The sequence below is a fragment of the Orbicella faveolata genome, unplaced genomic scaffold (genome assembly GCF_042242905.1).
Source record: "Orbicella faveolata isolate gen_17 unplaced genomic scaffold, um_ofav_v1 contig_3, whole genome shotgun sequence".
NCBI lineage: Eukaryota > Metazoa > Cnidaria > Anthozoa > Scleractinia > Merulinidae > Orbicella > Orbicella faveolata.
Genome location: NW_028301558.1, coordinates 20742021 through 20755144, shown reverse-complemented (window position 1 = coordinate 20755144; position 13124 = coordinate 20742021). Strand labels below are relative to the sequence as shown.

Genomic DNA, 13124 nt, shown 5'->3' with positions numbered 1-13124 from the left:
ACGAATAAATACGAGTAACATACGAGTACATACGAGTAACATACGAGTACATACGAGTAACATTCGGATACATAATGACAAAAACGGCAATATACAGGTTACATACGAATACATTGCTTACCAGGAAGGTAATAAACATAAAATGTATCATTTCCGTTTTACATTTCATTTTTACATGTGCTCGCGTCCTGTCTTGCGCACATACGTGAGTGCACGTAATTGCCACAAACGCGCGCCTACCACACACACGCGCGTGTACCACATACAAACGTACGCCATACGCGCACTACACCCGCACAAACAAACCTGATCGCTGATGTGAGATGATACGACGTTGCTCGTTCAATAAACGCAGATAACGACGATATCACACAAGATTTAGCGCGAGCAAATGCCACATAGAAGTATTTTTCTCGAAGTAATAGCATAGTAAAAGCTTCGGAGTGTGCGTGTGGCGTGCTGTTGCGCATGTGTGTGGTACATGCGCGTGTGGTACTTGCGTGCGCTCACAATGTGTGCAAGACATGACCCGCGCACATATAAAAATAAAATGTTAAAAGAAAAATGGTACATTTCATGTCTGTTACCCTCCTGCCGTCGTATGTTGCTTCTATGTATTCGTATGTAACAATATACTGCTAAGTTACCTGTATATTGCCGCTTGTGTCTCTATGTATCCGTAGGTTACTCGTATACACTCGTCGTATGTTACTCGTATGTACTCGTGTATGTCGTTACGACATTGTTTGCGTTCGGAAAGGAGAAATTTTGATAACCAAACGAGTGAAGTGACCTTTTTTGTAATTTGATATTCTGTCTGGTTATAAACCTGCTAAATAATTACATAGTTTTCACGATTGTCTACAATGCACTGACATCGCGCGTAAAAAGGATTGCTAGAGATTTTGATAAAGTTCACGTTGCTTTGATCGGTTATACTATCCAATTCAAGTCACTGTCTAATGCACCTGAAAGAAAAACAGGCAAAGTTCAAATTTATTTCCATAACTAGCCTTCTTTTGCCATTCAAGACAGTTTCATGCCGCAAAGGGGACGTAAAGTTTAAAGCCGCAAAACACAAGAATCAAACACCTCAAACACCCTTAATATACATTGTTCGCCTCCTCTGTGATTAAACTGCAGCGCTGTATGTTTTTGATATTGTAACAGGGTTAAGACCTCATTGTGTCGAACTGAGTGTCCGTAGAGACTTTTACATTTCATGTTATGATGTTTAAAGATGAGTGTCTGGTTAAATAAAATGTTGGACCGTTGAATAAATGAGACTAGTCAGTATTTAGAAGTAACTGGGATTGCATTCAAGTTAGATGGAAAAACACCATATTTGTTTGCGCTCTGTTTCCATTAAGTTTGATAATCAACAAGGGAAATACTTGTCGCTTCTGTTGTGCTGAAAGTGACGTTTTGCCAAAAATTTACTACAGGAAATGAACCTTACAGACGTTCTCCTGTTTAGGTCACGAAAATAACCTATTCAAGTCGCTTAAGTTTCCAAATGTCACAAATGTTCCCTAGTGTCGTCACAAAAGTTCCCTAGTGACGTCCTTAAAGTTCCCTAAGAGCATGACACAAGTTCCCTGTTTCCCTCACCAAAGTTCCCCATTTTCGTCACAAAAGTTCCCTTTCTTCTGGCTCTCTCTCTCCCTCTCTCTCTTCCTTCTTCTCATTCATTCAATCATTGATTGATTGATTGATTGATTGATTCTTTCATTCATTCATTCATTCATTAGTAAGTAAGTAAGTAGGTAAGTAAGTAAACTTTAGTTGATAAGTAGGTTGCAGAGGATATTTGGCAGCCGAACAGCTGATGTAGACCTATTATACACAAAATATAAAATTTTGCAAACACGAAAGATATTAACAAAAGAATAAGAACTATGTTCAGGGGGAAAATTAATAATCATATATACATATTTGATTCACTAGAACCTAATTAAGACAATATTGCCAGAAATTAGACAGATCAAAAATATATAAAATCATCTTTTTTTGCACTGATCATAGTCGCTTCCTTGCTGAAAGAAAACCCAGCAATGTCCTTGACGTGTTTCTTTAATATCTGCTTACAAGAATAAAAATTTTCTGGTACTTTAACTAATCTATTTAAAAAATTCCAGATCACAGGGCCTCTGTGCTGTAAAGTGTTTCTTCCAGTATCAGATTTAAACCTAATGATATTAAATTTATTGGGAAAGCGAGATGACCTAGAAGTTGCATTTTTAGAGAAAAGTTCACAAACAAATTGGTTTGAAGTTTCAAAGTACACTTTGTGCATTAACGTAAGAACGGACTTCTTATAAAAGTAAGAGAAAGGGAGCCAGTTCGATTTAATGAGACAGATGTCATCAGCCAGGGACGGTTGAAGGTTGTTTATAATACGAGAAGCTCTTGCGTGGATTAAGTTCAGAGAATTCATTGCAGAGGGGGAGCAATTTCCCCATACTGAAATACTGTATGTTATGCTGGGAATAACAGATTTGAAGTATAATTCCTCAAGTGACTGTTTACGAAGCATTCTCATTCTCTTTAGTGCTCCAACTTTTTGTGTGAAGTGCTTCTTCACAGAGTCAATGTGCAGAGACCATGAAAGTCTATTGTCGATTTTAACTCCTAGGCAAGTGGTAGAGTCAACCAGGTTAATTAAGCCTGTCCCAAAGTAAAGGGGTGGGAGAGGACCAATAAGGTGGATTTCTTTAAAATCATTGCCTCAGTTTTGATTGGATGGATAGTTAGTCGATTCTTGACACTCCACATGAGGACTTGCTTCATTGTTTCATTTAGAGATGATATAACTTGGTCGACATTTGGGCCGATACAGTACACTGTGGTATCGTCTGCATACATGAAAATATCTCCTGAATCAGTGTGGTCAGGGAGATCATTAACGTATATGGTGTACAACCTAGAGCCGAGAAGCGAGCCTTGAGGAACCCCATAGTGCACAAAGTCAGCGGTAGACCTGCAGTTATTTACCTCAGTAAACTGGCGTCTATTAGATAGATAGCTCATAAGCCATTCATGGAGTGATCCTGATATACCAAAAGCATGTAACTTATAAGATAAAATGTCGTGGGGAACAGTGTCAAAAGCTTTTTAGAAGTCAATAAAGACCGCTCCCACTGTCCGACCGTTGTCAATTGCTATCTTCCACTTCTCAGTCATTGAAATCAGCATTCCTTCAGTCGAGAGTCCTTTCGTAAAACACCATTGTTTACAGCTTTTTGTGCCACAGCTGTTCAGATGATTATCAATTAGACTGCAAATCTGGCTTTCAAGGAGCTTGCTGGGAATACTAAGTAGTGAGATTGGCCTATAATTAGAAACATCTGCTGGACTTCCCTTTATAAAAATTGCATGAACTTTTGCTAACTTCCATGGATCAGGAAAACTGGACAAAGCCATACTGTGACAAAAAACCGTTAACATGCCATCTGAAACCGATGATCCCGCAACAGCTAAACTACGAGACGAAATACCATCAGGGCCAGAAGCTTTGTTAGGTTTAAGGCTCTTAAGATCACTCTTGAGCTTATTGATGTTAACCTCCAAGTCCTGTATAGTAGGGGTAATTCTGTACACGAACTGACACTTTTAATCGGTTGCAGGGAATTTTTCAGCTAGCTCCTTTCCAATGTTTATGAAGTAAGAGTTAATAAGATCATTCATTCATTCATTCATTCATTCATTCGTTCGTTCGTTCGTTCGTTCGTTCGTTCGTTCGTTCGTTCGTTCGTTCGTTCGTTCATTCATTCTTTCGTTCAAAACTACCACTTCAAAGTGCAGTTCATGGGTAAAAATAGCTCATTGATGGAAACGATACCGTATTTACTCGAATAAGCGCCGCCCCCGAATAAGCGCCGCACATAGGGTGGAAAGGTTAATAAGCGTCGCCCTCGAATAAGCGCTTATTCGAGTTTTTACATAAGATTATAAAAATACACTGTAATCGCTGTGTTTCAGCAACAGTCAGGGCATTGACATCGAGTGAAGCGTTATTGAAAACCAGCAGAAAATTAAAGTATTCACGCGACTGTTATGCAAGTCAAAACTTACTTTAGCTTCAAGCCTGTAAGCCATGAAAAATACTCATGAAGTAAATTAAATTGTGTACTCAAAGTGTTTTGTCTTTGTGGTATGAGCCTTTTAAATAAGCGCCGCCCTCGAATAAGCGTGGCACTGGAGACACGAAAATTAAATAGGGAACGCGGCACTTATTCGAGTAAATACGATAGTCGTTCTCCTTAAAAGAGCTGTTGGCCGGATATCAGTAGAAGTAAAGCCTCAACTGTTGTTCTCAAAGTTGTAGCCGCCAAAGTAGCTCCATCTGATCAAATTGAACGCGCTTGTGGAGAATTGCCTTCGGGGCTGGGCTGGGGATTTGGCCCATGGTCAGCTGTCAAAGGACCGAGGAGGGTAGGGTGTCTTTTACCGACACCTTCATTTACATAAACTTGAGTTTTCAGTTCTAAATAACGTTGATTTTGACCGTGTGGCTGGGCACTTTGTTCAGTTGTTTAACATTGCATGTTCCGTGTTGACAAGGGGACTTTGCTGGAGAGGCACATGCTTATCACATGCTTATCACATATATTATTTTGATCACGTGACGTGTCCCGTGATCATTTTGTTGAAATATGTGGTAAATCGGCGAATTGGTGGCGAATTTTCATTCTATTGATTAATATTGAGCGTTTTCGATTGGAATCTAAATGATCTACCTTGCTACGTGTGGAATGATCTTCCTTGATCTCGGTTTTAGAAGATATAAATGATCAAAAGTAGACTTTTTTTTTGAAAAAACGACCTTTGACCCTATAAGATGTTAAGCGAAAATAGGGACGCTCACTCCAAACGTGAGAGGATAAACATAATTGACCTGCACCTAAACGTGTTTTTGATGGATGATATTACTAAAAACCGCGACCAATTGTTCAAACAATGGCTATTTTTCCCTTAATGTCACGTCACATGTCACGTGACCTGTCAGAAGCACCAATTTTACTTTAAAATGTTCAGGACGTTGAAACCTAACTGTGCGCGAAATTTGGTTCCATTGCCATAAATTATTTGTACCTGCAAAAGTCTTTGACCGAGGACTAAAAGTACTTGTTTTCTTATTCTCGATAAAGTACCTGTTTTCTTGTTCTATTTGAAAAGTCCTCTAGACTTATTCCAAGTCCTTATAACACTTTTTTTATACGTTCAGTGCACTTACGTGGTAATAGGCCTTTGCAGCAGTTGGTCACGTGACCGATAATTTCTAGACTTATATCTACAGCTAAATGAATTTCAGTACTGAAAGGAGCGTGTTTTAAGTAGGCAGAACATCAATTTTCAGACCCATACCGAGCAAGGTTGAGTTTTAATGACCATTTGAATATTGCAAAAAATTACATTATACTCACTGATTTCAGCGGTGACTTAGGGACCCAATAACTTGAGGCTCCCTTAACATAACACCTTTTAAAGGCCACTAAAGTTGCTAGAGAATCTACTGATATAAAGAAATATATGTCTCCCACCTACAGGATCAGTGTACTTATGCAGTAGTTTATATAAAAAGAGAAAGTTTTGGCTTTCAATCTATCAGAATACATCTTTTCGGTTTAAAAGTTTTCGAACCAAGGTCATGATAGTACCCCTTTAAGTTTGTTTTGTTTTTTTGTTAACAGTTGTGATGGGTTTACTTATGTCATTTTATTTTATTTTATTGCTTTGGTTCTTGCACTTGGTTCTCGGTTGCTATTCCAGTTGTTGTTTATTTAAATAACTCCTGCTGCCTCTACACAGAACCACATAACTTGATCTTGATTGTAGAGTTCACCTTTGGCATAGAAGGTTCCCTAATAAGTTTGTAAAAAACACAAAACAAAAAACAGGTTAGAAGTTGTTTCAGTAACCGAGAGATACGGCACTTGATATTACTCGTGGTGCGTTATTAGTAAAACTCTGCGGGGTTTAAAATTATAATATCTACTTAGAGAAAGCCACATCAGCCCTAGCTGGTTTTCACGCAAGTCCTCTAACCTGATCGAATTATAATTTGTAAAAGTTGGTTTTTCAGAAGGAAGGAAAACTGCATACCCAGAGAAACACCCTCTGAGCAAGGCGAGAACCAAAAACAAACTCAACCCAAATAGGGCACCGGGTCGAAATCGAACCCGAGTCACATTAGTGGGAGGCGAGTGCTTTCACCACTGCGCCATCCCTTCTCCCACATCAGATCGCGATTATCAAAATATTGAACAATTATTTTTCCATCCAAGAACATAAATTCTGAGTAGCATAATTGATTGTGTATACTGGTACCAAGCAGCGAAACGATTGTTCCCAAACTTTTTTCATAGGACGAAAATTGACAAATCCTTTTCAAACTGGAACACTTAGTCCGCACCACGCGCACACTTACATGTACATACATTCATACATTCATACATCCTTTATTATCTTTCCCTATGGGGGCTTTTCGAAGACAATATAATGTAATTATCACTAGCGCTTTAAGAACTACTTTAAAATTATACTACATTATAATACGTACATACATATAATGCATTAAAAACATTAACCGTGAAAAAAAAAATTGACGTAACTTTAAAATAACTCGTTGGATAAAAACACAAAACGATCTAAAAAACGATCCAAATAACAATAACAATAATAATAATAATAATAATAATAGTAATGATGATGATGATGATGATGATGCTGATGATGGTGATGGGATGTCAATACGCTTCCTCGAATGGCTGGTGTTGCCCTCGCCAGTGTCCAAAGCTTCCGCTTCACCATCTCGTGAGCAAAATTACGTGTCTCTATATGATCTTTATCATATCAAAGTATAAAAGAAGTATTGGCTGATATTTTATTCCGCAAATATGACATTAATTACTTTACCTTCACGCCAGGTGGAATATTTGGAAAATGGTCGTAGTTGTATGAAAAGGTATAGGTTTCTATGCGAAAACAAACAAAGAAACAAACGAGCAACGTAAGATTTCTTGGAAACTCACTTTGTCAGGACATAGTTGATAGAGGGAAATGGGTAGGAATCCAGGTAAACATCAAAGAAGCAAGCAAGCAGGCTAAGATTTATGTTGTTATGTTGTATCTATTTTATGTTCCTAGGCTATGCATGAATTACATAATCACAATGCTTCTATTGGATAGTTGTATGAGCACACACAACCACCTTCTGTATTTTGCAGCATTGTGCAGGGTCAAACCCAAAATAGCCACCAAAAACATACAACGAAGAACTTTGCCAGGTTTCATAAACATTTCCCTCTATTAACTATGGTCGAGTAAAATCCTACAACTAAAGTACCTTAGAGTTCACGGTTGTAAACTCAGTCACCACTGGATAAGTTGTTAAAACTGGCAGAATCTTCGGGCCGTCCTCAAGTGACTGGAGTGGGAGCGCTCTTATGAAGATTATAAGGCCATTAATGATGGGTAGAGAACGCGATGTAAAGTACGAGAATAGAATTATCTTTGCAGGTGCGCGTGTGGGTCAAATTCAGTTTTTCTCGTGAAAGGGAACAAGTCCGGCAATCGAACATTTTTACTTGCTACCATACTACAAAGAGACCATGATCATCATCGTCTTCTGATGATACTAAGTGTCGCCAACCAACATGGATTTCGTTCACTACTGTTTGTTGACATTCAAATTTCTAAAAAAGGTAGAATGTCGAAAATCCCTTACGTACATCTTTGTCAATATAATATTTATAATAACTGCAGAAATTTCCGTGCGCTCATTGGCTAATTTTCAATGACATTACGCAGACAGACACATGACTTTGTAATTTATGTTGACGCAAAGAGCGGGAGCGACAATTTGAAAATTTGTTACTGTAAAGAAACAAATTGGCCTCAGTTTTTCATACGTCTGTCCTGTTATTGGCAATGAATTCCGTCATAACATTGTCAAAGTAGTCTGCGGATCCACCCGGCTATCGCTTTGAAGATCCACAAATACTTTGACAATGTTTTAATGAAATTTATGATCAATAACAGGACAGATTCATGAAAAAATGACGTCAATTTGTTACATAGCACTTCGTCTCCCTCATTCTCCCTCCACAAGAAAGATTTTGACGCTACATACCTCCTGCTGCTAAATTACAAATTTGCGGCATTTTACTGCATTTAATGTCCCGAGGTCCTCTGGATACAATGTGTCCGTTGTTTTTTATTACGGACTGCAGTGTTGATGAAAAGATGTCCACACCTATTAGCACAGAAAAATGCCAAAAGTTTAGCAATGATGTAAAACTATTACTTGACGTGCTTACCTATACTAACTTGGCATATATAGTGATGTTTAATTTCCGCGCAATCTTTACGAGTGGCTTCCAAAGTTCATTATTACTTCTACTTACAGCTCCGTACTTAGTGATGAGGCTTGCTTAGAGTTGACTTTGCACTGACACAAACCTTGCTACTTTCCAAATGTTATCCTGACCTCTATCGACATAAGTTAAGCCCTCGATGAACCCAGTTCTTGCTTTCAAGAAGAGGTTCGGCTACATTTCACAGATTCTTACGTATGATTCTTATGTAAACGGACTGATAGTATGACAAGGGCAGCAAGCATTTGCGATTGGAGATCACTTTGTGCTTTGAACGCAACATGAGAGAAAAGTAAGCGAGACAGAATTTTCTCCTCACACTGATAGAGTCCTCGCACGAACTCCTCTCAATTCGTCTATATTGAGGAGAATTTTGACAAATAATTTCGTATCTCTATTTCAAGACAACCTAGGAAATTTTTCAGAGTTCAGAGTCAAAGATTCCGTTGGTGGCGTGCGATATATATAAAAATATATTTTTAAAGAAAAAATCCATTAATCATTGTTATTCTGGGTAATAAAGCAAGGATTCTTTCCGGAATTGGGAAGTTACGTTTTTTGACATTCCCAAGAACAATGTCAGACTTACCAGGTGTGAAAGAGATCGTCATATCTACTGGTTGACCGGGCTTCAGCTTGGGCCATGGCGTAATTTTGTACTTGAGGGTTTTGTCTGGTGGTCCTGTAGAAGTATAAGAAGATTATCCTGTTAACTACACAGGGAGTAAATTAGCGGGTACATGTTAAACAACTACGAATGACTGCAAAAAGATATTGAGTTATTCACGGCTCGGCACATGTGCTAGCTACAGCTTCATTGTTTATAAAACAATCAGAAACGTAAAGATGACTTGCGGGGAAATTTGCTTTTATTTTGTGAATTTTGCGGTCAGTCACGAACAAATAACGTAAAGGAGAGATTTCTCATTAGCAGCCCTTTGGTATGTTCCAACCCTATACAGAGAAGTGACCAACCCTATACATTAGAAGAATTTCAGTCGGCATATAAATCTCATCATAGTACAGAGACTGCGCTTGTGAGAGTTCAAAATGATATTTTGAAGGCTATTGACAATAACAGATTAGTTATATTACTATTGCTCGATTTATCGGCTGCGTTTGATACTGTCGATCATTCGATTTTGTTATCTAGACTACAGAATCGCTTTGGTATTAGGAACACTGCTCTTAATTAGTTTCATTCGTACCTTAACTCACGCGAACAGTTGGTTTCTGTTAATGGAATTGAATCGTCAAAGAAGAATTTACCCTACGGGGTACCATAAGGGGTTCTGTGTTGGGACCCTTGTTGTATGCCCTTTATACAAGTCCGTTGGGTGACATAGCCAGAAAACATAGCATACTGTTTCATCTCTATGCAGATGACACACAGTTGTACTTGTCGTTTACGTCCAACTGTCCTAATCACCTATCAAGCTCAAAGATGGCAGTAGAATTATGTGTTAAGGACATTGGGGACTGGATGCTGCGCAACAACCTTACGTTAAATCAGGATAAGACTGAACTTTTGGTTATTAGTTCTAAATATCGTCCACGACCACCCCTTGACTATATACGAGTTGGTGATGAAGTAATCAAGTCTAGTAAACAGGCCAGGAATTTAGGAGTTGCATTCGATCAATGTTTGGATTTCAAAGAGCACGTTAGAATAACCTGCAAGAGTGCATTTTTCCGCATTCGTAGTATAGCTAAAATTAGGCGATACCTATCCCAGAGTACTACTGAGACTATTGCTCACGCTTACATAACATCGCGTTTGGACTATTGTAATGCCCTACTGTACGGTCTCCCAAAGTATCTGATTAATAGACTTCAGCTTGTACAGAACTCAGCAGCTCGCCTTGTTACCTTGACTAGAAGGCAGGAACACATCACACCAACACTAAGGAGCTTACATTGGTTGCCAGTTCATTTTAGGATTATTTTCAAAATATTGTTGTTAACCTACAAAGCTCTGAATGGACTGGCCCCTGATTACATTAGAGACCTACTGCGATTTAACATTTCTGGTCGCATACTAAGATCTTCAAAAAACAGGTTGCTTGATGAGCCTAGAGCAAATATTAAAACGTATGGTGAAAGGGCTTTTTCCGTGGCGGCACCAAGGCTCTGGAACAAACTGCCCCTCCAGATCAGACTTTCATCATCAGAGGCAGTTTTTAAGGCTAATCTTAAGACTTATCTTTTTAAGCGTGCATTTGATTTGTAGTTTTTACTTTTTATTTGTAGTCTAGTTGTATTATGTAGCGTATTTAATTCTTAGGATTTTAACTTTCAGGATTTAGGATTTTAGGTTTTTAAAGGATTAGGATTTTAATTCTGGGATTTTAAACTTAGGATTTTAATTTTAAAGTATTGTAAAGCGCCATGGACAATTAGTGGAAAATGGCGCTATATAAATGTATATTTATTTATTTATTTTATTTTTTTACATAAAGGACATTTTCGTTTTCAGTAATCACAGACTGTACTTTTGTAAGAGCAGAAGTAATAGCCTTCGGAGTAGCCATACGGCTACACTTAAGGTAGAAGAATGACGAATGCCCAATTTCAAGGATGATGTGCAAATTGATTATCTGGCCCGACGGTTTAATTCTGGACCAGCCGTTCGCACAAGTTATCTACTCGCATCTGATTGTCTTCCAAGCAATTGATCTGGGTGTGATACATCATAGCTTGCACATGCGCCGAATCGTAAAATTATCCCTTTCTGTGATTTTGGGGCAAAAATGAATTTTTTCCTAGGGTTGATCATTATTCGGACTTCAGCGTATCTTTAAAAAGGCTTTGTCATGTGCTTTTAGTGTGCCTGAGGTCACGCATCAACTGTCGGGTACTCTTTGTATCTTAGTTTTTAATTACCAAATTTTTAATTAATTGATTAATTAATTATTTTTTTAAACTTAATTTTGTTTATTTTGATAACCCTGTCTGATTATAACTGACCATGACAATAACTGATTTCACCGCAATATTTCAGATACTTGAATTCAAATCCAACGTACAGCATACCACAGACTAAGAGGTAGATGAAAATCAGGTGCTTAGTGCTGGATGCCATTATTCAAAGAAGATAAGGATGCCTAACAACAAGACACAATCGTGATCAGCACAAGGGGACACCTACTTCAACATCTATTTCAAAATGTTTCAACATTATCCGAAATTAATAAATAAAGAAATAAAGACAACATTTCTCCAAGTTATAGGTCTCTGCGTTTTCCCAAACTTCAAATATTCGTCGAAATGTTTCGCCAAAATTTACAGAGCCCACTATGGAAACGCTATGTTAGTGTGTACTAGGCCTCCGTGGTACACCAATATGGCGGCCGGAAAATAGTGTAACCATCTGGAACTTACTTTGGCTATCTAGGCGACTGATCATCTGTACTGAACAAATAAGCTTTTACATGAGCACTTTTCCTACTACTCTAACTTCTAAAAAGGCTATAAATCATGAGAGAAGTATATACTTTTCGACACTCATCGCGATCGTAGCTTAATGACGCATCGCCATAACTCTGAAATTCAAAATGCGCTGGTTTCCAAACAAGCACACGATTGAGCTGTAAAACTGTCAACACATCTTAATTTACCGCCTCTTATGCCTGATGAGGATAAAAACTTCGGTGGCTCTTTACTTTTGGATTTTAGAAACTGATGACGTTACGTGAAAAGATCTTTTTTTCATCAAAACTTTTTCGCCTAAAGTTTGGCGTTGGCCTTAGACTTGCATCGAATACGAAATTAGAATATTACAATCTACAAATTGCAAATAAAACCTGATATGATAAAGGGAAGAGAATTGACCTTATTTGACGGGACAAGCGAAATGCAGCGTGTATGTATTAGTACAGCAAGGGAAGCCTTTCCAAAGCGGTCCTTCAAAATATATTGAAACCGAAAGTAACACGGCATGACGTCACACAGAGTGCAACATCAGCAAATACATCAATTACATTAAAAATGGCATATTTCCCTCTCTTTCTTGCGCCATAGGAAACTTCGAAACGTATTTGTTAGATTTATAAGGAAAGGATACAAAATTCTCAACAATTAACGGTGTAGCGAAATTTGTGGTTCAATACCTTCTTTTAAGTTCATCGTTCGGTTTCGACCACACAAAATTACCCCGGCATTGTTGTTAATGAAAGACGATTGTGAGGCAGGAAAAGACGCAGACAGGAAGTTTACGTTCATGCTTTTGGCAAGTTTTCTTTCCCACTTCACTGAGTTTCGAAACTGCCTTTGTACCATTTATGACTTGATAAGCTTAACGAAAAGCCGATCATACACGCCAAAAGAAGAAAATTCGATTTTCAGCTGGAAATACAATACAATACTGGTTTATTCATCATGGTCTATTCATCATGAATAAACCAGTATTGTATTGTGTTGTCGGTCTCTGTCTGTGCTTAAGCAAACTAAAGCTCCCTAAAAGTGTTCGTTGAACTGTGACAAGAAAGCCGAAACTTTGCAAACCGTTCTTGTTTCAGGGTGACGTTCAAAAACAAGATTATAACCTACAAAATGCAAATAAAGTTTGACAATAAAAGGACGAGAATTTAGCTTGTTTGAAAGCACATTCCCTATTTCCAATTGCCCATAATGCACTGTGCTTCCCCCAAATTTGCATAAAGTATTGTTGTGAAATATCGCTTGGTTAATGCTTCATTTGCGCTTGATGAAGGCGTTTTTCCCAAAACGTGTCCAAATATGTCACTT

At 38.1% G+C, this 13124-nt stretch overlaps 1 protein-coding gene across 1 annotated transcript; it reads right to left on the bottom strand.

Moving 5' to 3' along the window:
• Window positions 1-5366: 5366 nt before the first annotated feature.
• LOC149106827 (uncharacterized) lies at window positions 5367-11569 on the bottom strand. Its single transcript, XM_089298201.1, has 5 exons — window positions 11367-11569; window positions 8968-9060; window positions 8135-8257; window positions 6919-6977; window positions 5367-5864 (listed from the first exon to the last, which is right to left on the bottom strand). The coding sequence occupies exons 1-5, from the start codon at window positions 11458-11460 to the stop codon at window positions 5784-5786; spliced, it is 450 nt and encodes a 149-aa protein (XP_089154327.1). The 5' UTR covers window positions 11461-11569; the 3' UTR covers window positions 5367-5783.
• Between the last annotated feature and the right edge of the window lie 1555 nt (window positions 11570-13124).

Coding starts and splice junctions, on each gene's coding strand:
- LOC149106827 (XM_089298201.1), bottom strand. CDS start 11,460: ATGGCATCCAGCACTAAGCACCTGATTTTCATCTACCTCTTAGTCTGT. Junction 8,258..8,967: donor GACGATCTCTTTCACACCTG/GTAAGTCTGACA, acceptor CTGTGCTAATAG/GTGTGGACATCTTTTCATCA. Junction 5,865..6,918: donor ATATTCCACCTGGCGTGAAG/GTAAAGTAATTA, acceptor CAAACTTATTAG/GGAACCTTCTATGCCAAAGG.